Source organism: Micropterus dolomieu, linkage group LG14, assembly GCF_021292245.1.
Source record: "Micropterus dolomieu isolate WLL.071019.BEF.003 ecotype Adirondacks linkage group LG14, ASM2129224v1, whole genome shotgun sequence".
NCBI lineage: Eukaryota > Metazoa > Chordata > Actinopteri > Centrarchiformes > Centrarchidae > Micropterus > Micropterus dolomieu.
This window is the reverse complement of record NC_060163.1, coordinates 15,684,268-15,709,780: the sequence shown is the minus strand read 5'-3', so window position 1 is coordinate 15,709,780 and position 25,513 is coordinate 15,684,268. Positions and strand designations below refer to the sequence as shown.

Here is a 25,513-nt window from a genome sequence, read left to right as displayed (position 1 = left end):
CCACATCTTTTCCTTCCCTTCGCCTCTAAATTAATGTGCTTGGACACAGAGCTCTGTGAACAGTCAGCCTCTTTAGCAATGACCTTTTGTGTCTTGCCCTCCTTGTGCAAGGTGTCAATGGTCATCTTTTGGACAGCTGTCAAGTCAGCAGTCTTCCCCATGATTGTGTAGCCTACAGAACTAGACTGAGAGACCATTTAAAGGCCTTTGCAGGTGTTTTGAGTTAATTAGCTGATTAGAGTGTGGCACCAGGTGTCTTCAATATTGAACCTTTTCACAATATTCTAATTTTCTGAGATACTGATTTTGGGGTTTTCATTAGTTGTCAGTTATAATCATCAAAATTAAAAGGAATGAACACTTGAAATATATCAGTCTGTGTGTAATGAATGTATACATTATACAAGTTTCACTTTTTGAATGGAATTACTGAAATAAATAAACTTTTTGATGATATTCTAATTATATGACCAGCACCTGTACAATGCAGTTTGCATGGGAATGAGATTCACAGCAATATTGAAATGCAACAGACTCGAGACTAAACATGTTAGTGTTTGCTTGTTTATAGTCATGGGCTTTCCCGCACGTCTACCCCTCTGCATTGTGTCTTAATATTTACATATCTGTGAAGTTCACCACATCATATCAGTAAGTGTTAATAAGGAACCAAAATTCACAAGTTGTATCATAATAATATGGTTGACCTATCCCAAAACTGACATTTTCCAGTGTAGGCATCAGTTTTTTTATTACACACAATTTCAATGGACCGTTGCTCCATGCACTTCTCAGATGGTACATTTCATAAAATTGGCTCTCCACAAAACGTAATATCATCATATCAATTCAGAGGGAAGTTACTGCTGCTGACAGAAACATGATAGAATGAGTGAAATGTTAGGAAGGCATATACGCTCAGAAACATAATATTTTTTTTGTTTTGGTACCAGTTACTGCACATCTCAATATTAAATTCAAAGTCACAACAGTGTTAAACAATAGAGATGAAATGTAAAGTCTTCCCTGGGAAGAAAAGAGGACTATAAAAGACAAAAAGACTGTTGAATGTGGTTGACTAGTATTTTCTCACTTGTGCTTATGTGACATACTTTTATTGCGTTGTACTCCCACTGTGAAGAGAAATCACTTGAAAAAAAATTAAGTAGTATTTTGGGGTCATCACATGGTAAGCCATGTGTATCCTCTTCCCCATCAAGGACAGACTGTTATCATTGCTAAAGCCCAAAGCATGCTGGGAGATGTAGTTGGAACAGCGCTGAGCTGCAGCCTGAGTTAATGAAGCGCGAAGAGCAGCTGTAGCTGTGTGACATGCAGTCCCACGTGTCCACGCAGTGCCAGGCTTTTCTTTTCTAATCATTTGAATGTCCTCAGCTGTCTGCCTCAAGTGCCAAAGGTCAGGTGGGCGTCCTGACCTCTGTGACGAAATTAAATTAAACTGTCCAGCTTTGGATGACATAGCTAGAAATATCATTAAAGTCCAACAGCTGTTGATGGCAGTCAGCAAGATCTTCTTGATTTTCCACTGTGGTTACAAATGTCATGAAAACCCACCTACTGATGGATACTGTGATAACTTACTTTTTAATTTGTATTTTTTATCCAGTGTCAAGCAGCCATGATCAGTTCAGTTTTGAAAGTTGTTTCACTGGGAACAATTTGAAATGTTACATGTTTCCTTTCTTTCATTCACACAGTGTGTCATTTAGCATTTCTTTTCTTTTTGAAGGACAAGAAAAGGTTGTCAGTTGTCTCCCAGTTACTTTTCAAATAATCTATGATGGTGCTTTCAGACTAAACGCAAATTTAATCCTCGTGACACTTTCCTCACGAGTACATTTGCTGCAAGTGTTCAAACACAACGTGAGAAGGCGATTAGAACCCGCGAAAATGCGCTCGAGTTGGAAATTTTCAAATCACGCGAAGGCCGTCGCCACAAGCGCTTGCTTCGCTTTTGGTCTGAAAGCACAGCATCTGTGTTCCCTTCAAGTCAACGAGGCAGCTTCAGAGCCCTTCTCAGGTTAAGTCTTCATTAACCAGCCTCTTTGTTACTTGCCCACACCTGTTTACAAAGTGGCCACATTGTTCTTGGAGGGATTACTGCTCGTTTATCTTGCCTTTCTGTTTCCCCCTCACCACTGTCAAATGCAATAGCTTCTACTCCTGTCTCCAAAACGTGGTTATTATCTGCCAAGTGCGTGGCCCCGTTTGGAGAGCTGCAGACTCATTATGTTCCGAATGGACTCCCCACCTCATCAGCAAAAGCAATTCATACTTTATACAATTGGATTTTCTCAATAAAAATGAAATGATCGGAATGAATAAGCAGGACCTTCAAAAATATAAGCAGCTGATGTTCCTAGTTCCCCTCATTTCCTTGTAATAGCTCAGCTTCCATTGTGCAGTCTCACCTGAGACATAAAGCACAAATGGCATTTGGAAGGATGAAGTCAAGCCAAGACTAAGTCATGTATGAAATTATCAGGCGTCACTGTTGGTAATAAGTTTCCCCCTCGTTGACCACAGTACTATCTCTGCCATTGTGTGTTGTTAATGCATGGCCATTTAAAAGGTTTATCATTCTCTAAAGGAAGCTGTCAAGAAGAGATAACAAGCAGCATTACCATATCTGTTTCACTTGAGCTGCCTACTGTACTGAATCATCAGCAGTCAGAGCACAAGAGGTTTTTATTGTCCGTTTCTCCAAAATCTTGGCACTGCCATGCCCATCTGATTATCATTTATTTTCACAGCACTCCACCTCGTGACCATCTGGTTATCAAGTTATTCATATATGCAGCTTCTCTAATGGGCTTTGTGTGTTTATTAATGTAAGCTTGAAATTCAAGAGAATGTTAGTGTATGTGTGTGTGTATAAAAATATATATGAATGACTGTTTTTTACCAAGATATTGTTGCACTTCTGCACATATTCTACCTGTTCTCTTACAGAGCATCATTGAAAAGCCTTCGATACCAGAGTACAAGGTGGCAGCAGTGCAGAAGTCTCGCTTCATTCTGCTCCACTACAGTGTGTCCAAAGCCCTGTGGGACTGGTTAATTCTTATAGCCACTTTCTACGTGGCTGTCACCGTGCCCTACAACGTCAGCTTCACTCCACATGATGATACCACCACAGATGCACGCTCCACTGTCACCACTGACATTGTAGTGGAATTCCTCTTCATTATAGGTGAGTGAAGCTGATGATAAACAGAGCAACTTTTAGAGCAATTGGTGCTGGGTAATTTAGCCATCAATGGTAATGAGTAAAAATTAGTACCGTAATCCCCTTCCCCCATCATTCCGCCACCCGCCTCACCTGCCGCTATCCGTTCAAAACAATCACATTGCCACCAGGAAGATTGCCCAGCAACATTGCTCAAAAAGTTACCCCCGTGTATCATCAGGTTTAGAAGTTACTGTGAAAGACATGCCTTCCTGATTTTACCCAGTAAAAGTTCTTGTGCTGTGGCTCAACTAAATACTCGGTAGGACCATCCTCAAGCCAATTCCATCCATTAATTTTCAGGCCCAAGTTAAGTCTGGATTCTTATCCAACATCTATCCATTTTTTGCAACTCTTTCCAGCTATGGCAACAGGGCAATAAAAGCAACCCAGGCATAATTTTTCCCTGAAAGTCCCCCTAGTTAGGCAAGCCTGGTTTTGTAGTCCCTTCAGGATGTCCTGAGTCTCTCCCAGGGACTCCTCCCAGTTGATAATGCCTGGTTAACCTCCATAGGGAAGCACCCAAGGGATGAATTGTGGTGGCTCAACCTCAACATGCTTCATCATGTGTTCCAGCTCTTTGTAAACGCGCTGTAATTATTCCTGTCCCTATGAAAGCCCAGCCAACTGAAAACATGATTTTAGACCAGGTGCTCTCACATCAGTACTATTACGGCCATTATGTACTTGGCTAGAAAACATCTTGAGGACAGTAGAGTTTGTGCTCAGCTGCTTTTCATTGATTTTAGCTTCCTTTTTAATTCAGAAACATGGACAACTGGATGTCAGCTGTACAGTTATTAGTCTGTCTCAGCTAAAAACTCATGAAGATCTCCACAAGGATGTGTCAGCTTACCTGTTCTTTTACACTGTACACAATGAGGGCTCATCCAGGCACTCACATAATTCAAACGATTCTGCTGTGTTTACTTTATAGGCATAATACAAATATCTGTCATTCAGAAGTAATGGAATTTGTTGTTTGGTTCATCATAAATCACCTCATTTTAAATGGGGAAAAACAACAGAGGAGGTTATTTTGATAATATAAATAAGTTGGTGAGCATAGTCCGGTGGTTAAACATAAGCACCAACCATGAAGTTGAACAAAAAAATTATGTTTTTATTTTATCAGGAGAGTGTAATCAGATATGGATTACTGTATGTTTTGGGATCCTCCCTGTATCATCAAAATCAAAATTATTGCATTCGATTCGACCAGTGGGTACTTAAATAGGTAAAGAGCTCCATCCCATATTCTGTACTCTATTTATGAGCTGTTACCATAAGGCAGATGATACAGAGCTCAACTGTACAAATTGAATCGGTTTAAGAACTCCTTTGTGCCTACATCAGTTGGCATTTTAAACAGTAACCTTAAAATAAGCAGATGTTAAGGAGGATGTACTGCAGTACAAAACCACAAACTGACTGGTGACTCAGTGTGTATTTTTGTATTTATATTATTAAAAGACTGTGTGAAACCAATAGTCAATGTTGATTATTTTTAATCAACTAAGTAATCTAACTTTCAACATACGCAACTAATGTACTTATTTTAACCCAAATCATGATCTTTTCCTAAACCTAACCAATTTGCAACTATTTCACATGCCACATGTTTTATTTTGAAAGTTTAAATGGATGTTTTAGTGAGCCCTGAACATGCAAAAATGATACCCAGTGAGAAAACAATGCCAAGGGGTCTTGACCAAGAATGTGTTGTAAGAGTCCAATTCAAGTTTCCCCAGGAAGACATGTCTGTCTGTCTGGAGGACATGGATGGACGGATAAAGAGTGGTTTACTTTGGAGTTCATATTAGATTGCTTAGTCCCTCAACTTGGCAAGAAGAGGGACCCCACCAACCATGCTATGGAGAAACCATTTTATTCTGCTTGGTTTTGAAAGCTCATTCTCTTGTCTCTTGTCACTCCCCAGACTTTGTGTTACGGTAAGTGGTGGTAAGGCAGGTTGGAGGACCCAAACGCAGGACGCAAGGCAGAGGAGGTAGAGTTCAACGGGGGTTTATTGAGGGAAAACAAACAAAAGGCGAGCACACTTACTGACAGAGTGGCTGGTAGCAGAGTCCAAAAAAACAAGATAATCCCAACAGAAATCCAAACTCCAAAGGAAACAAGGTGACAAGACGAGCAAGGCAGACGATGGCGCGTATCCACACGACAGACAGGGGGTAACTCGAACAATGACCAGACAAGGGCTGAACAGAAAGACCACACATATATACCAGGGATAACGAGCAGGGCGGGAGCAACACAGGTGACAGACATGAGGCTAAAGAGGGAGATAGAGAGACAGCAGGAAAACAGAGAGGCAGGCAGGCAGAGACAACAGCGGGTAACAGAGAGAACACTTAGACAAGCAGACATGGGTCAGAGTGAATAACCAAGAATACACAAGACTGAACAGGGAACACAAGACCAGGAGTAAACACAAAAGATATTAACTAATGTACAGGACTAGGAACTAACTGAACAAGACTACACAGAGAAACACAGAACCAAAAACAGACTTAAACAGGAAAGACATGAACACAAAAACCACATTCCTAACACTTTGTCTCTTGTGACATCACGTTGCCAGTTGATAAATTGCATATAAAACAAATAGAAACCTCAAAAAGCATTCAAAATAAAGAATAAGAAAAAAGTTAGGAAATAGAGAGGAGGAGGATTTTACAGCTAACACTGGTCTGCACATTGCTGTGTGTGCTTCTAAATTACGAAAATCCTGTTAGTTTCATTTTGTCACTATCATTATCTATCATATTCTTGTAACTTCTCATAACTGAAATTTGTCCCGAGTGATAAGACATCACCTCAGCAAATATCAACAGCTTGGATGACAAATCAGGTTTTGTGTCTGTCATGTGTTTGTCATATTCCGACACTGAGGTTAGATGATCAGTCTAGCATACTCACTGATCCATGATGGATGCCTTAAACAATGACATATCCCGGCTGTTTCATATCTTCCCCTTGGTTTGGCCAAGCTTTAGCTTTAGCTCCTTATGCATATTTAATTTCTTGTCATTTATATTATTATTTTAAGTTTACATTAACATGTTGCTATTCTATATTTTCAAAAGTGTGAAAGACAAACATCATGGTGTGGTCTAAAGTAAGCATCACACACAAGTGAACCATGTGATGGAATCTGAGCTTGTGACACTTTCCTCACTTTTCCATTTTTCCATTTCATTTTAACAGTCAAACACTATACTATCTTTAACAACTGGCAGATAACACTTACCTTCAGCCTCTGTATTTGCAGACATCATCCTGAACTTCCGCACCACCTATGTGAGCCAGTCAGGGCAGGTGGTGTATGACTCGCGCTCCATTTGCATTCATTACGCCACCACCTGGTTCTTTGTGGACCTTGTGGCTGCCCTGCCTATTGATCTGCTGTATGCCGTCCACATCTCAGTGGTGAGTACAACTGGACACTAATATGTTCGGTCTTCTTTTTTTTCCACTGCCCTCTGCGACTGCTGATACAAGCAGCAAATATATACATACCAATTTCTCCTAAAATGTATTGGTGCCTTGCATTGTAAAAGGCTGCTACTGCCTGCCTGTGTGACGATTACTCCCAAAATAGTGACAAACAAATTTGTTTGAACAAAGCTTGTTCAAGCTGTGATGTTCAGCTGTGTATATGCAGTGTATATACAGTCAGAGTGTGTCAAGATACAACAGGGCAGAGGGATTCACTTTCTCCCTTCTATTCTCTGTCACTATGCCCCCGCATATTGGCCTCTGCACTTCAGACCTCCTTGGTCCACCTGCTCAAGACTGTGCGCCTGCTGCGCCTCCTTCGTCTGCTTCAGAAACTGGAACGCTACTCTCAGTACAGCTCCATGGTGCTGACCTTACTAATGTCGGTGTTTGCCCTGCTCGCACATTGGATGGCCTGCATCTGGTACATGATTGGACACATGGAGATGGAGAACAATGGGACCTGGCACATTGGTAAGTCTCACTGAAGCCTTGTTGAAGTGAAAGTTTGAAGGTCAGGTTTGGTGCAATATTTCCTTTTATCTGAAAAGGATAAAGTAATAGTTCCAACAGAGTTTTACCATGTGCCATCACTTATTCATTGTTTTCACTTACAGGAAATAAATATAATATGTTATTAAAGGCACAGTGCTGACTACCTACTTGACTACTTGAATCGGTTACCATAGATGCTATGTCAGTCAGTTGTTTCCTTGTTTAAATAGTCCAACAAACAAGACCATAGACTAGATTTTGCCAATACAGTGAGTAGACATTTGTTGTCTCCTCACTAAGCTATAAATAGTCATGGCACACCTATTGGGATGTCTAGCTCTGCTGAGTAGTGAGATGGTGGCGTACACCATACTCTGGGGCTCTAATGAGGACTGTCTGAAACCAGATAAAAAGATGAAAAATGGCTGCTAGGAAGCAGCGGCCTAATGTCTTGTTTGTGTCACTGTTTGAAAGTGGTTCAACATGGAGAACAATAAAACCCATAATCAAAAACTGACAGATGTTTAGCCTGTATCAGATTAAAGAATAGCAGCTTAACAGCCATATATGATTTTTTCAGCAACCATAAATAGTAACACACATACTGTGACATACTGAAGAGTACTGCAAAATGAGACACCTGGTCCAATTCAGTGTGGGTAATTGTGCATATCTTTTGTCAGTATAGTATATGTGTCAATAGGGAGGTTAGGTAATAATTTATAATTAACACTCTGCCTTATTTATCCTTGGAGGAGTCATTATGATTCTACCGTGTCCCGCATTGACATGCCAGCCTTCACTGCTGTAAATCTCTTTCTGACACACACAAACATGCCCACACAGACCCAAATATACACTTTTGTCTCTCTTAGACCAGGTTGACAGAGGCCACACAGCCATAAACATAACATGAACCATAACCTTTGAACACGGTTATCTCATCCTTTGCCTCCTCCTTCAAGGTTGGCTCCATGAACTGGGCAAACGTCTGGAAACGCCTTACATCAACAGCACAGTGGGCGGCCCGACGGTGCGCAGCTCCTACATCGCTGCCCTTTACTTTACCCTCAGCAGCCTGACCAGTGTGGGCTTTGGCAATGTCTGTGCCAACACCAATGCCGAGAAGATCTTCTCCATCTGCACCATGCTTGTCGGCGGTATGTCTGACACCAGGGAACATTCTCCCTCTGGCGTCCTGGCATAATAGTGCCTCTGTTCGGCATGCCAGTGCAAGAAATTCAGCAGGAACTAGGTTGGATGGTTTGGCTGGCCTTTAAGAAACAGTTTGTTGCCATCTTTATATACCAATAAACAAATTATTTTAGCTGAGATGGCAATTATTAGTGCAACAACCCAGGAGATTATTATTGTGAGTTTGTTTTTTATTCAGACTGCTTGTCAGAACAGTGATATAACCAAAGCTGTAAATTACTGTGGTCTCTGTTTAGATCAAATAAACAGTAACAAGTGAAGATGACTGGGTAGTGATCAATATAAAACTATATTTTTATTTTATAGCAGAAAAAGTGTTTGAAAGCAGTGAAAAATAAAAGTCACCTTAAAAAGTACATTTTTCTTTTCTTGCAATTTAACCCATTCAAATTGTAATAACCTAGAAATTAACCTAAACAATATATTTTTATCTTGAAAAACAAATATTCAGCCTTTATATTAACAATTACTGTCTGTTTCCATCTCTCACACAGCTCTGATGCACGCACTGGTGTTTGGTAACGTGACGGCCATCATCCAGCGTATGTATTCGCGGCGTTCTCTCTACCACACACGCATGAAGGACCTGAAGGACTTCATCCGTGTCCACCATCTGCCCCAGCAGCTCAAACAACGCATGCTGGAGTACTTCCAGACGACATGGTCTGTCAACAATGGTATAGATGCCAACGAGGTAGGAGTCCCTTTCATTGTTGTGGACATGTAATACTTTTGTACATTGTGCTGGCTGCCCTAAAGAAACTTCAGGGCAATGTTTAGATGGAATTTGAGCACTGAAAGCTGTTCTACAATCCATTCACAACTCCCTGCAGCTGTAAACACATGGCCGCCTGTACACTATCAGTTGTCATCCTATTGAAATTCAAAAAAGGATAACTGGTGGCAACACAATCCATTCCCTAAGTATCAGTCACTATCAATCAGTGTCGCACCTCATTTCATCTGTCACACATCCACAGCTCCTGCATGACTTCCCTGATGAGCTGCGGGCCGACATCGCCATGCAGCTGAATAAGGACATCCTCCAGCTGCCGGTCTTTACGGGGGCCAGTCGAGGCTGTCTGCGCTCGCTCTCCCTCCATATAAAAACCTCCTTCTGCGTCCCTGGGGAGTACCTCATTCGTCAGGGGGACGCGCTGCATGCCAACTACTTCGTCTGCTCTGGGTCTCTGGAGGTGCTAAAAGACACCACGGTGCTAGCAATATTAGGTTTGTCTTGTGTGGTCATGTGACTTGCATCATGTTTAAGGTGTACAACAGTATAATGTGGATCAAGAAAGTGAATATTTATTGTTTTCATTTTAGGAAAAGGGGACCTGATTGGGTCTGACCTGCCTGGAACAGACCAAGTTATCAAGACCAATGCTGACGTGAAGGCGTTGACCTACTGTGACCTCCAGTATATCAGTGTGCGTGGCCTGAAAGACGTCCTGGGACTCTACCCCGAGTACGCCAGTGTGTTCGCCTCAGACATTCACAACAACCTCACCTACAACCTGCGTGAGGGCAGCCAGAGCGAGGTACAATACACACCCTCGCACACTGAAATGTGGTGTTGATTAAATGTATCATTAGTGTTCCTTTTCTCACAGTTGTCAACCTGTGACAGTCACTCAGTATGCTTAAACCTGAGCCTACCAACCCACAAGCCTTATATCCAGTGTCATACCCACATGTGTAGATATACAGTAAATGTAGATGGAGAGGCGAGGAGAGTGGTGGTGATATGTAACTTAAATATGTCTGATTTCATTGCATTCTTCCTTCAGCTGAGGCTGTTGTTAGTGGAGAATCTTTTTTTTACACATCTAGGATGGCTTTTAAACCTCTTTGAAATAAAACGTTGATGCAAAAGAGTCAAGAAGTGGCAAGAAAGGCAGTTGCTCTTTTATTTTAGGGGGCTAACACCAAATCTTTACTTTTCATGTATGGTAGCGTAAAAATTTTCTCTTATTATACATTTATCTATTGATCCTGTTTACTGACTAAAAATGGATCCAGACATCTTTTTATATGTAGGGTAGATTTTTCCTTTTCTGGGGTGGTTTTGTTACTTGCTTATACACATTCAGATGACAGTTTTAACATGTAAAAAGTGGCCATTGTTGTAGTATTGTTTATAATTATTATTTTTTCCATTTTACATTGCACCTCAGCAGACTCTACAACCTCACAGTTACCCCCTTCATTTGTCTCTCTTTGGAATAGAGGACACAACATACCAACACATTTGTGCCCCCTAAGGTGCCTTTGTCTCTGTCCTTGACACTTGTTCTACCACAGCAACCAAAGTGCTGTTGGTGGCTTGATTGTCACACCAATTACCACGCGTGGGTGCCACTGTCAAGCCGCCGTATCGTTTCCCTGTCACCAACCCAAAGCACAGCAGGATGACATTACACCCAGAGACTGACCTCCTCTCAGTACTGCCTGTTACCCCTTAATAGTTATTTAAGAAAGCATTACGTGAAGCAAGATAATCCTCCATCTGTGGGGAAAATGCACCTGTTGATGTATCATATGTAGCCATGTTTTCAGTCATTGTTGTTATATAATCTCTTGATGCCTCTTGAAACCCCAATCATGGAATAATTTCATTAATTAAAGACACAGTGCGGCAAAGTTCAGTGGCTATTTTGTGTGGCATTTTGTTGAACCGTAAGATCAAAACAAATGAATGCCAAGATGTCTTTGATGTGTGACTGACAAAACTAACTAAAGCTCCCCAAGGACTTTCCCAATCATCCTTATTGTCTGTCTCAAGCATTTTGTATTTGCTTCAAGCATTCTATCTTAGTTTCACAGACCTTTCCCATTGTATGAAGTTTTTGTTGCTCATTAGTTTATTTATTTTGTTTTGTTTGTTCGTCCGTCCCCCCCCCCACCCCTGTTTGGTTTGGAACATGAAAGACAGGACATCTCTGCTGGCTGTGTTAATTGCCGGATGTCTTTCTGTCAGTCATGCTGAGGGAAAACTGTATTAATGAGGGCTTCAAAAACAGAATGATTTTGTTTGAGGAGTTTGATTCCATAAAGAGACATCATAGGTAAAATTTGGCAGCTTATAACCCATGCTTATGTGACAGAAAAGCTTAACCAGCATGCAATCTCTGTGAAAAAAGAAGATATGTTTGGTACATAGATGCCAGAAACATACATTACAAGTATGTACAAGTACGAGTTATTACAGTCTTTAATTCTGATTTAAGCAGGCTTCTCTAGGGCGTGGCTGATTACAAGTACTAGCTCACTACTTCTCTCTTACCATCTGCTCAGAGTTTAGCTCAAGCACAAAGCCAGGGCACCGGCGCCCCCCTGACAGGATGAAGCAGTGCTAGGACTCCCACAGACTCCTAACATACACACACACACACACACACATATATACAGTCATAATAGTTTCATCCACATCCTCACAGTGGGTGGTTTTTGAAGGATGGGAGGTCCTTTTACACTCGAGAGATACTCGAGAATTGTATGCTGACTGTACTGCAATCAGTCAATTATAATGAAATACTGCCAAAGAAACAGATTGTAGGAATGCCTATTACAGTACTAGGTATCCTAAAGGGAGCACTTTATCTTGCCTAAAAGGGAAAAACCCAAACTGCCAGATGGAAAATTTGTTTTTTTTGTCAACGCTATAATTTAATTTTAACTGTTATTGCAGTGGTGTCAGTTAAATTCTTTTCAGTAGTTTCCTGGTGGAGAGAGACAGGGACAAAAGTGTGTGTGTATATATATATATATATTTACATTTATCCTGCTTTCAAGTTAACCTTTAAGCCTGCATTTTAGCAGTTTTGAAAATCAAAACTGTCAAATAATAAGTTTAAACCTTTTGATTACCAACTTTTTTAATTATGCAAAAAACAGCATAAATCTGTGAGTGAGAAAGTGAGAAAGCTCTAAAAACACACTATACACTACCTGCTCAGCACGAATGCTAATATTGCATCCACACTGAAGGGTATTTTACAGAAGCCCAAACGGCCATCCATTCAAATAATTTTTTTACTCCGTGATAACAGGATTATTTTCTCGTGACCTCGAGATAACAAAACAGTAGTTTAACATGAGGTCGGCAGTAATGTTTCTCTACGGTAATTTCAGTGTTTTAATGTCACCGGTTAGCTCAGCTGTTAGCATAGGACTCATAGTTGGAGGATTGTTAGTTTGAACCTCACAGTAGACCAACTTGTTTTTTCTCTTTCATTATCCTCTTCAATAAAGTTCTTATGAAGAGACTGTTGCTGGACTGTGTGCATCCCGCCGATTGGTCCACATCCATCAACCTATGGACTTTTCATTTCCCCATCATTCACAGGCAGAAGAAATTCCTGCGCTTCTCATTCAGGGGAGTCCATTTAATGTTACACATTTCCTGACGGCCATTTCCGAACCTAAATAGCCGTTGGGAAATGTGTGATTGGATTCCTCTGAATCTCTTCATAACAACTTTATTGAAGAGGATAATAAAAAACACACATTAAACGTTTACATTTACATTACAAAAGAAGAAAAAAAATCATTGAGAGCGGGAGCCCTGTGCTCTACCAACTGAGCTAACCAGTGATAATAATAATCTATCTGAAATTATCATCAAGAAACTCACCCACTGACCCCTGTATTCAGCTATGGTTTGTTATCTCAAGATCACGAAAAAATTATCCCGTTATCACGGGAAAACGGAATAAAATAAATATTTGAATGGATGGCCGCTTATGGCTTCCGTAGGATTTAAATAACTGTTTGCTAACAAGTTCACGCTATCCTAACTTTTTTCTGCTGCCCTCAATTGGCCAAAAAATATCAGTTATTGCAGGTTTAAGGTCCATTTTGATCATGTACGCATCTGTCGAAGAGCTAGGATCATGGCTTGTTTTTGAAAGGAGGTAAGTTTTCACATATAAAGCGTGACTGTGCACTCCTGGGCAGAGCGGGAAGGTCATTCAACCACCAGGGAGCCACAACTGAGTCAAAATGTGTTGGATTATAATGACCGTGTCGCCACAGGGAGAGTTAAGAAGTCAGTAGTCATGGAGTGTGAAGAACAACTTGGTCGGTCAGGAGTTATTGGGATGCTAACCCTCTGATGCCTCATATGACAGTTTAACAAAGTTGATAAAGGCAGCCACTGGTAACCAGTGTGCAAAAAAAAAAAAGATGTTTTTTTGAAAGTTAGAGAGATGGTGAGCTCAGTGTTTTTGACATGTTGGATTTGATAACAACAACAACCAGGAGTGGGCTGAAAAAGTACAGAGAGGAGGTGACATTTTTTTTTGTCATCTCCTTTCTGTACTTTTCATCAACTGTGCCAGGTGGTTTTTGTCCCAAATTAACCACTAACACCAGTTGCTGAATAAATCTGTGGGAACAAACAAAGCAAAGCATTTACTCAGTCACGCTTTTATTATAATAATTATAGTAATTTAGTAGTTTTGTGAATCTACAAGTCACGTCATCATGTTTACATCCCCCAGAGTTTGCCCTCTTTTACTGATTCTGGGTTGGTGTTTTCTAGACTTTCTAGACTCTTGTAGCAGATCAAACAAAATGTATTCTGGATTTGAAGGACAGGTGACACATTACACAAAACCCTAACAAACTCTACTCACTCTGCTAGCATGTGAAACTCTTATATTTTTGATTCCAGTGACTGAATTGTACATGTAAACAGTGAGAAAAGTAACCCTTCATAACCCGGTCTTGTGTGCACATGGATACCATATTGTAACAAGGTCTGTTCTTATTAAAAGATAAAAGATGGCACACTTGTGAGTGACTGAAAAAAAGCCCCTACAATTAAGTCACTGAAAACCCACTTATCTATGTGAGACACTTGTGGCAACATTAATTGATATTGATGTTCATTTAACGTCATTTGGCACCAATGTTTCTGGCTGGCTAGTTAATCATACCATGTTGCTCCAGGGTTAGTTTTTCTGCCATGATTAGACTCACAGATTTGTTCCCTCAGCTAGTTATATTTTTGCTTTAATTGCCTTTAAGGTGGTGATGATTTTAAATTCAATATTGTGCTTCAATGAAGGATTAAATCTATCTATCTATCTTCAGTGAATTAGCTTCTTGCATTAAAGAGCATTACTGACACTATACTGGTAGAGCGGCAGACTGTGGCTTGTGTTGTCACATTAAGCCATGTTGTCAGAAGCACATTTTTCACATGAGGGAAGCCTTCACACTACCACAGTTTCATTTGCCATCCCGCTGGTGATTATGCTGAATTGCTAGCAATTTCTCTACACCCCAGCAGAAAGACAAACTTTCGCTGGAATCCCTCTGCACTCGAGGGTAGGAAAAGGATCGGTTACATGATTCAGCTTGTGTAGCAAAGGCTTTACCGCTGGCCAAGGTCATTTAGATAGTGGCAAAAGGGAAAAGAGTTCCTGTGGATAAACAGTACATAACAAATCTGAATTTTACACAGTTTTGTAAATGACGTTGCCAAAATTAATAAAAATTTCCCTGTGGAGTTTTTGACCTCTAGTAGCACTGTGGAACTGCCAGTGGTGTTACACTGTTCTGCTGGTTAACAGGTGGTGGTAACACGCCAAAATATGCTGCAAAGCGCCAATAAAGATGGGGAAGGCCATGACTGCAAGCTAGTAAACATGAGTGTTAACAATGCACAGGGGCCCTTTAATTTCCAAAGATGTCATTGCGAGGGTTCATTTGAATATTTCAAGGTTAAATAAAGTTTACATTTTAGATACCTTTTGTCCTAAGGCTGTCTTCTGTAACCCCTGTTTCTTTTTATTCCTGCAGGGCCTCGGCAGGTTTTCAAGGTCACCAAGGCTTTCCCATGTGAGTTCAGTTCGAATTCAGTCCTCTTCTTCTCTCAGAGGTGTCATTATTCCATAGTTATAAGATATAATGCACTCACAAAGTCTGTTTTTAAATTCTATTAGACTAGTTGCATATGCATATATATATATGCATATATTCCTGTATTTTCCTGGTGTGTCTGGTGTTTCAAGGTAATATAATATGTCCCTTTTATGGGTCATACTGTCGCAGGGCGATTGTGGGAGGGTTTGTGCAAAGACTTCCCCTACAGGTTGATTAATTTGGAACATAGAGTGCTGTAACTCATTAAAATCTAAATGACATAATAATTGCTCTTTATCAGCACCATTTAAAATACAAAGTGTTATTATGTTCCAGATTACTTGTGAAATGTTTAAGATGGAAAGGTATTATGAGTGGCTTTTAAAAAAAATAAAAAAATGTAACATGATTCCAATATTTCCAAATACTGCAATATTCATGTAATTATAATTCCAGTATTTTCAAATTGTATTAGTGCTCAGGCACGTTAGAAAGTACACAGTTATTAATGCTGCACATTGTATTTCCTGTTTTTTAGGACTCCAGGCTCCCCTCTATTGTGGAAACACAGGGTGATGACTCTGACAACTCCTTCCACCTCTCCCCAGCTACCCGCTCCCGTCGCAATCTCCTGCTGCCCAGCTTCAGCAGCCCCGTTCGCCGCACGTCCCTGGGGAACCTCCTGGGGGATGAGTTGAGGCAGTTCAACGCCCTGCGACGTTGCCGTTCACCAAATCTCAGCCGTGGTCTCCACGGGCCGAGCTCATCCCCTCAGCCACCATCGAAAAAAGAGCACAGCACCCCTGCAGCCACCTCTGCCTCAACGTCAACCCAGGAAGAGTCAGGGGCTGAGCAAAAGCCTTCAAAGCTGCTCATCCCAACTGTCACCTGCTTCGGACCCCCAGATCTCAGTCCGAGGTATTGTGAGAGCTATCCTCAAATTCAGTTTTCAAAACACAAGCAGAAAGCAAGCTAAAATTTCTCAAAGTCTTAATGACGTTTTTGAGTAAAACAGAAAAGTAACGCAATGCAGTGTAATATAATAACAATGTACTAAAATGTCTAGTTTGTGTTGACAGCACTGTTCATTCACTGTTGATTCAATTTGCTAATGCAGTTTGAATCTGTACTTTGTGGTGGTGCTATATTACATTTCATTATATGGGACAGTGTTTCTAGTAATTTCCCCCATCTGTTACATACTGTATAGTATATGATAGAGCAGAGGCAGGCCTCCCTGGGGTGATTCCAAACTGTTTCAGGGGAGGCTCAGTGAATGGCAGTGAAAAGTCATTACATTAGTTATCAAAAGGAGGTTAAAATGTGTGATTGAGTTACAGAGATCAGGCTATCTTGGCTCCTTGTTGAGTGTCTATGGGATCAAATAACATAATCATGATCACATTGGCATCCAGGAATTGAGCGAAACCGAACACGTTTTCCAAGATTTGTTTGGGGGGAGGCCCACAGTCTCAGAATATGAAAACCCCTGTGATAGAGGAAAGTCTTCACCTTTAACGTGCAGTCCAACGTAGGCTCAAGATTGTATTGAATTGCATTACAGTGGAAAGTTTCTATGATTATTCTTCTTTGCATCTCATTACTTGAAAAATATTTCTTTTTAGTCTGCAAGTGTAATGAGTAGCAACATGATAATGTTTTATCTTCTTCTGAAACACAGTGGTTTCCCACCAGATTTTAAAGCATAGAGACTTTATGTCCACTTTTAAACCATTTCACAATGCTTTGCTTCATTAACCACACCAATATACCATGGGCATTGATGCCTCTTTTTATGTGTTTGTTATAGTCTAATTTGCCTTTCCCACTACTTCATATCTTTCTTAGATACCCAGTTTATACAGGACTCCCTTATAAAAGAGACTGTGTCTCAATGGGACATTTCCTGTTTAAATAAAGGTTTATATATATATATATATTTATATATATATATATATATATATATATATAGTTTCAACCTGATAGACATCTAATTTGGTAGACCACGTTATGTTAATATATTCACCCTAGTTATGGCAGCCATAGAATGTGTTTCAGTACTGGACACCTAAAGTCATGCTTCAGAAACCTGCACCATCTACTTAATGTAAAGGGATTGTACTTGAGTTGCATATCTCAACAGATGTCACTGCATTTCATTACCACAGCACCTTATCCTCCAGCCCCAACCATCAGTATTCATAATGGATCCCTAAGTCATCCAGTAAGTCCTAGATATGGGTAAGTGCTGGTTCAGAGGGCTCAGATGTCCGCCCCTCCAGACTGGGCTCTTCTCCTCATGTTCAAACCCACATGGGACTGTGCCAGCAGCAGCTCTCATGGCACATTCTTGGGTCATCTACTGGCTCCAATGATAATTGAAAAAGCTATACTGTTACATTAACTCCAGCTTCCCTCCTCTTCACCCCCGCCTGCCAGGGTCGTGGACGGCATCGAAGACAATGGCCACACGTTCCATTTCAACGTGGAGCACACCGGGCCTAGAGCCAGCACAGGAGGCAGCACCCAAGGTAAGCCAAACCACCACCAGCTGCGAGGGTCACCTGGGTGCCAGATGGCTTGAGGTGAACTCGGGAGTTCAAACAGTGGCTACAACAGTGGTACCTTGCCTCCTTCTGGGGAAATATGAGAGCGCAGGGGAGTGAAATGACAGCCAGGCATTCAAAGAGTCAGAGGATATGTTAAAGGACAACTGGGGTCAAAGCTGATTATCTGACCTGAGCTTTCACTGATGATCAGACTGAGATGAACATCTTATTCAGTTCAGTTAAAGTCCATCTAATTTACTTTACTATAATGAGGACTGATTGCAGAGATGCAAAACAGCAGCACACAGTAACAATGTATGTACAATACAGCTTGTATAAAACCAAAAGTGTTTCTAAAAACTTTGGTTTAGGATGGACTTCCTGATTCATTTGGTTGTTCTGGCGATCCAACAGCGCCTCCCAGAGGATTGCCTGCATTTTGTTTTCCTTTTTCCTAGTTTGTGCCTCACTGATTCCACAGAGTTGCGAGACACTGCATATATGGCTGACATTATATCATTAACACATTCCATTGCAATAGCTCTGACACATAATATTGTGGAAGCAATTTAACCTGCTGCTGAATTACCCATTCAGTTAATATCAACTACACAGTGTCAGGAAAACATCACATGAATATTGTGTCCAACCCCTGATAGATAATGTACATACATGCATGCATGTATATATTGATAAATACAGTACTTGCACATACTGTCTATGTAATTTGACATCCTCTGGAGTCACATAATAATTTTGTTTCCTATTAATGCTGATAAATACTCTCGCTGGTGTGCCTGAGTTGTGTGCTTCTAAGTCAGTTAACGTTTTCTCCTCCTCGTTTGTCCAGACTCCACTCAGGCTAATGCGACTCTGCTGCTGGAGACGGAGGAAGTCAGACAGAGCATCAGTCAACTCAACAACAAGGTAAGGAACAGCCCCTCAGCATAAATTAAAACTGATTGAACCAAAGATAATGTAGCCTTAGGTTGAAGTTCTCGCAGATCCAAATCAACTTTGCTCTGCATTCTGTCTTAAGTATTGTGGGAGACTGAACATGAGAAACCGGAAGCATTAATGAATCTGTGATTAGAAATTATAACCTGCATGCTATTTCAAAAATAAAATGAGTTCCTGTGCAGACCAACAAATCAAGCAGAAACTCATAAACTTTTCTCATAGATACATTTTTGGCTTCTTATGTAATTATCGGCTAGGGTTGTAGATTTACAGGTTGAAACATACAGTGAGATCAAGTGGACTCACTTTCTGTCTGTCCCTGCACATCTTAATTTGACTGTAAAAAGAGGGAAAGCAGGTGCAGCGAGAGGATCCAGATGGACCCAGGTAGGTGCTGTCTGAAGTTGATATTAATTAATCAGCAGGGCACTCCTGCAATGCAGAGGATAGTCGGGAGTCCTGACTCGACAATCTAAGGGAGAAAAAAAAAACATTTTGATGACAGCCTAGCTCTACTTATGGCCCTTACCCTCATATTTCACTCTCTTGTTCTTAATTTTCTACTTTCTTCTGTATTTGCGTCAGTTACCCCAGTCTGTGTCCCCCTGAATTTCACTACTGCATAAGAAGACTTTTTTTAGAGTCGTAGAGGGGATCAAAAATTGTTTGGTTCTCTTTTGGGAGGCCATCAGTGAATTATATCTGGATATGAGTCTGAGATTAAACCTTAAAGATAGAATCTGATTAATTTGTCTAATCTCTGTGCTGGGAACTTAATTGGGTTAACTAGAACAAGCTTTACTTTAATTTACCACGTTTGCTAAATGTAATAATAGAATATGCAAGGTAGGATAGGTCTTTTTAATGTTCTGACTACACTGTGTGCTCTCTCTACCCAGATGGGAACCCTAAACCAGGAAGTATCGGAGCTCACCAGGGGCCTGCACCACCTGATGCATCTCCTCCAGGCCCACGTGTCTGTGCATCACTACAAAGCCTCCCTCACTTCATACCCGTATGGCGTCCAAATGGTGTCCAGCCCTCCCACAGCCCCCAACTCAGGCATGTCCTTTAACTTAGCCTCAACCTGCCACCTTCACAACGATCCTGGGAGCCATGACGGTCACATCCACCAAAGTGTCCCACCCACTGGCCATCGGAGCTGCAGTGGGGCTGCTGAAACCCAAACAGAGACACACCTATGGCCTCAATCCTCCAGTCCGCCCCTCTCTGTAAACTCTGCACCTCGATTAGGCCCGTGTCATGGCTCTGAGAGCGTGACCACACATCAGTGGACCAGCCCAAATCTTCTTAGTGTCAGCCCAGGCTTCCAGGGTGGAAGAAGTCCAGGCCTTGCACCTCATGCTGGGCATGAAGTCTCTGACAACAGACCTCTCAGTACTAGTCTGACCGCCATCAGCCAGTCCCAGCCCACTTTGTGCCTGCGGCCTCCCAGTGATAGTGATGAATACGCTTGTCTTTTGTCCAGTGCCCCTACAAGTACATCCACACACAGCCTGCTGGACTCATCATCCAGTTCTTACACCTCCATCTTCCAAATGGAGGACTCGCACCCCTCAATCCACCCAGTGTCTGCTTCTCCACCCCTGTTGCCGGACCACCCTCTTGGATCCTCCCTGGATTCAGGATCACCGCAATTGCATGCTCTCGAGCCCCACCTTACACTCTGCGACCCATCTTCCATAGAACACACCAGTCTGGAGTGCCTGCTGGGAAAAGGGGGCTCTACGGAGAGCAGGGACAGTGAGAGCACATCATCACAAAGGTCAAGCATTGGCGTCCAGACTCAGAGCACAGAACAGTCGTGGTGTCTGGACCTCACAGATTAAACTGCACAGGTTTCAGGGCTCAGACTCACTGCATTCACTGCAACTGGAAAAAAGAAAAAAACAGAAACATTATTAAAAGTTATTGACATGCATCTTCTTGTTTAAAAAGAGACTCTGCTGGAGATTGTCATTGTGTGCTGTATTTTCCCTCTTGATTCCTGGGCTCTCATATTTGTGAAACTCCACGCAATTTACACCATTTCTATGCAAAAGCATGCCATTCGTGCATATTCCTGGCTTTACTAAAGTGTGTCTTTAAAAAATACAAAACATTTCCACAAGAGTGGGTTTAAGTATATACTGTATATTTTATCCAACAACCTCAGAGCAATTTGCAGTTGATAATACCTGTTACCTTCTTGCATGGTAAAGTTGTTTATTCTTTTTCCTAAGGAAAAGGTTTCCAAATCAATGTGTAAGCATTCTACATGACAACCTGTTGACTGTGTACACAGATATACTGTATTTGTAAGGCAAATAGGTCAGAGTGGTTGGATGTTTTAATATACCAAGGGCCAAAAATGACACGCTTCACCTTGCATATAAGGAACAGACTATGTGCATCACACAACATTGATTGTTTATTGTTTTAAATTGAATTTGAAGCTTGAATTTAAATGTCTTTTTTTCAGTTCAGCATTTTTTATTTATAATTCCACTGAACATCTCCAATTGTATGCTCTTCTGAAGATCCTTCAGGAGATTTTAATACATTTCCTGTTTTCCTCACCAAGTCATTAAAGATTGCGCTGTTGAATACCAGGTTTAACTTCTCTCTCTACAATAACACTCTCTCAAGGATTTACAGTTCTAGAAACATGACATAGCTGCCGATAAATTAAATTATTTACTTATAAATAAGTATATTCAGCTGATAAGTTGTCCTTCGAGGTAATGCTTTCATTTTTGTTTGACAGGTTGTTGTTCTGACACTTGGAGAAGATAAATTCTTTGGTTACTGTTCTCCAGGTTTAGCTGGCCTTCTAAACTTTGAGTTACATTCAGTTTGACAGCACACACATTTGTTTGTTTTTCGTTTACGATTATGTAGCTGAAAGTATGAAGTGAAAAAGTAAAGTATATATACTTCTACTTTATAACAAAACTTGAAATATGTTGTTCTGATGTTTTACTGTAGATGATTAAAAACACATGCCCTCAAATGTTCTTTTCTTTGTGACTGAAAACCTAAAACAAAAGAGCTGTAGGACCAGCAAAAAACTACATTAATCAATAATTGGTGCAATCAATCCTAATTGCAGCAAATGGATAATAAGATCAACCATTTGAAAGAGATGCATGAGCCCTGTGTTTGATCCAACTTTTAAGGTATTTTAGAGGAATATTGGTCATTAGATGATTTAAGAGGTTATGTTGAATCAGCATTCATGTTGTGTCTAGCACCTGTTCTATATCTTTTTTAGTATTCATCCACAAGCTTTTAGAGCTACGTTCAACATTTAAAATGAGTGAATACTTAACATAACCCTAAATGCACTTGCTGTGCAGCCACTAGATGTACAAAAAGTTACATTTATTCATTCACTGTGAAGAAGAAAGTTGAATAAAATCTAAGAGCAACACAGAAAGTCACCATTCAGCTTTCTTTACTAAAAAAAAAAAAAGAAGAGAGGATTTGCAGCTGTTATTTCTCTCATTAGTGGTTGTGAATTCAATGAGTTTTTAGTGAACGCTGGTTTATCCCTTTTTCTATTTGGGCTGATCTGTCTTGACTCTCAATCCGATTATATAAATGAACATACAGTATATTCCATGTATTTGTAGATGAGTGTGCTCAGACAAGATATTTTGCAGCAGTTATATCTGCCTCAGGAATGATAACCAACTTATAGAATGTATATCTATATTTTAACGTACATTTCATTCAAGAAGCTTATTTTCCTCCATGTCAACAGCACAGCTTCAGAAAACAGGCACATAAAGTATAACCTGTTACAACATTGTCATGTTTTCTACTTAAAATGGGAGTTTTGATGATTATTACAACAGTTGATTTTGCTACTTTCAAATCATACTTGGCAGCTTTGTGTTAGGTCTTATTACAAAAGGTTAACAAAACAGTATTATTGATACTTGATGCAGTATGACCTGTCTGTGGGCTATGGTGTTGCTCTCTAGGGTTAATGATCTGACTTGCAGTGTATTTTCTGAACGTCAGTCGTGTAGGCCACAGGTGTGTTTTCCAGGCATCCATGTCGGACTTTCATTCGTTACTGTGAGAAAAGAATCCAGATTACACTTTCAAAAGTTCAGATTTCACTCTATGCAACAGTCAAGTAAAACTTGCGCAACAAGAGAGGATCAAAAGGAAGCCAGGGTATCAACCTGATTGTATCAACGCTCCAGTAGGACAATTCATCAGGTTCAATCAGGAGATATCCCTCTTTACACCTTACATTAAAATGCGTCAAGTATCTAGGTTGTATCTAGATATGATTTTAACCTGATTACATTTACATATTTTGAAGGTCTCTTGTTGCAGCAGTGATCTGTGCAACAGAGGTCATTATGACTACCAACTCATCCTCTGATAAATGAATATTCTCTCATGTAGTGTGCAGTGTTTCCCAAAGGAATTTGAGAGACTAAGAAGAAAATTTTGTACATTTTAAAGTTTAACTTGTAAACAATGTTGTGCTCTAGTAGACACAGAGAAATCAAGGAACAGGAATGGACCTAAAAGGTTTCAAATGCTTTGTCGCTCAAGCTGTACAATCAATGGGCAAGGGGCAAGTTTATCCCACACTGTGCCGTCACAGGGATGAAAGGGAAAGGGCTGGACTACAAACAAGCTGTTTTCAGGCAGTTAAGAGCAGTGTTTTCTGTGGGAGATGGGAACTCCCTTTGGGGTGGCTTTTTCACTTTGCAAACCTATTACATGCACAAAAAGATGTATAAGTCAATAAAGGAGAGGGAAAAAGCCAAAAAGCATAATACCACCTCTTTAAAACTTATAGGAAGGCCCTCCGTAAAAATATAGTTACTCTGGATGGCATCGCCCTGGCCTTCTGCACCACCGTGAGGAGTTATCTTTGATCAGGACATGTCCTTTAACTCTCACATTAAGAAAAATTTCAAGGACTGCCTTTTTTTCACCTACGTAATATTGCAAAAATCAAGAACATCCTGTCTAAAAATGATGCAGAAAAACTAGTCCATGCATTTGTTACTTCTAGGCTGGATTACTGCAATTCCCCTTCGAGGGAACTCGAACTGCGTCGGTTACGACACTATGGGAACGCCTCTAGGCGAAGCAGGTCTGAACGTGAATGAAATCACTCCAATCCTATTGGCTTGTTGCTAGAACGGTAAGGTGTGACGGAATAACCGGAGGAGTATAAAGCACACCTGTACACACTCATCATTAGCTTTTTTCTATTCAGCAGGCGCTCTGTATGTTGTTTGAAGAAAGCTCCAGTCCTACAAGCAGTGTGTCTTACCTGAAGAAGAAGTCTACCAGCATGTCCGGCAACCAGATGTACAGAAGGTGTGTTCTCGGTACATCACGGATGGAGATTCTCATGAGATGTGTGTCTCATGTTTGGGGATGGAGCACGCCCGGGCAGCTCTCGAGGGGGCTGCCTGCGCCCGTTGCGAAGCCCTTTCCGTGCGGGTACTGAGGTACAGCATGGCTCTCTTTTCCGAGGATGGCCGGATGTGTTTTCCCCGTGGTGCAGGCCCTGCGGCCGCTGAGGCGGCCCGGCGGCTTCACTCATGGGGTTCACAGCGTGATCTGTCGGAGGATTTCGGGACGGCTGAGGCTTTTTCCCGACCTTCATCCGCTGGCTCCGACGCTTCCTTTCCTCGTTCGGGAGCCCGTTCTCGGCTTCTCCCGCTCGCGGTTTGGATCCGGAGACGCTGCAGCAATCCGACTCCGAGGAGGCGGACGTGCTCAGTGCAGTGGACGATGACTTCCGGGTGTCGGGGCGGCGTCATCTGGCGGCGCCCGACTATGACGTGCTGCTGGAGGTGGTGACTAGAGCCGTGGCTAAGCTCAACATCAACTGGCCACAGGAGGAGCAGACACCACAGGCTAGTGGTAGCTTGATGAAAGGTTTCTTAAGCACCACACACGCCGGTCTCTGCCATTCTTTCCTGATTTACATGATGAACTGAGTAAATCATGGGGCAGACCCTTCTCTACATGGCTTTCCACACCCCGATCACTGAACTACAGTAATGTGATGGGGTTTAGGGACCGTGGTTATGGGAGGATGCCTCGGGTGGAGGATGAGCTTGCGAGCTATCTCTCCCCTCGACTTGCGTCCTCCCTGGAGAAGCCGGCGTTACCATCCAAACCATGTCGCACCACATCCACGCTTGTGGGGAAGGCGTACATGGCAGCGGGCCAGGCAGGTGCGAGCTTGCACACCACGGTGCTTCAAGCCTACCAAGCCAACCTGCTACAGGAGATGGTTCAGAGGGGGGGTCCCTCCGAGGAAGATCTGGCAGGAGCTTCGCAGGACCACGAAGCGTTAGACGCAGTGCGAAGCGTTCCGCCAGTACCTCCCTCGCCGGTCTGGACCCAAAGCAGCTGAGGCTGCCAGGTGTAGGTCCCTTCCCTCTACGAGCTCCTACGGAGAGGAGGGAAGCAGAGTGTGGGGCAGCGAGACGGCGCTCTCACCCTCAGCCGTCTGAGAGACGCGATCTGAGGACCGTCATCCAGTCCCAAGACGGAGCTCAGGGAAGACCGGGGTAGGGGAGTCTTTCTCCCCCCCCCCCCCCCCCCCCCCCCCCCCCCCCCCCCCCCCCCCGCCCCCCCCCCCCCCCCCCCCCCCCCC

General features: G+C 41.8%; 1 protein-coding gene across 3 annotated transcripts in view; it reads left to right on the top strand.

The window, feature by feature from the left end:
* Positions 1-21,470, top strand: part of LOC123983334 (potassium voltage-gated channel subfamily H member 4-like) — a 40,738-nt gene extending 19,268 nt beyond the window's left edge. For all 3 annotated transcript variants that reach the window (XM_046069559.1, XM_046069558.1, XM_046069557.1), the window contains exons 5-16: positions 2,974-3,214; positions 6,543-6,700; positions 7,042-7,243; positions 8,230-8,424; positions 8,974-9,173; positions 9,460-9,709; positions 9,806-10,020; positions 15,290-15,328; positions 15,891-16,270; positions 17,792-17,883; positions 18,752-18,828; positions 19,761-21,470. In XM_046069559.1, coding sequence (XP_045925515.1) covers positions 2,974-3,214; positions 6,543-6,700; positions 7,042-7,243; positions 8,230-8,424; positions 8,974-9,173; positions 9,460-9,709; positions 9,806-10,020; positions 15,290-15,328; positions 15,891-16,270; positions 17,792-17,883; positions 18,752-18,828; positions 19,761-20,711 — 3,000 coding nt within the window. In that variant the 3' untranslated portion in view covers positions 20,712-21,470. The remainder of the gene's footprint in view (positions 1-2,973; positions 3,215-6,542; positions 6,701-7,041; positions 7,244-8,229; positions 8,425-8,973; positions 9,174-9,459; positions 9,710-9,805; positions 10,021-15,289; positions 15,329-15,890; positions 16,271-17,791; positions 17,884-18,751; positions 18,829-19,760) is intronic.
* Positions 21,471-25,513: the final 4,043 nt, after the last annotated feature.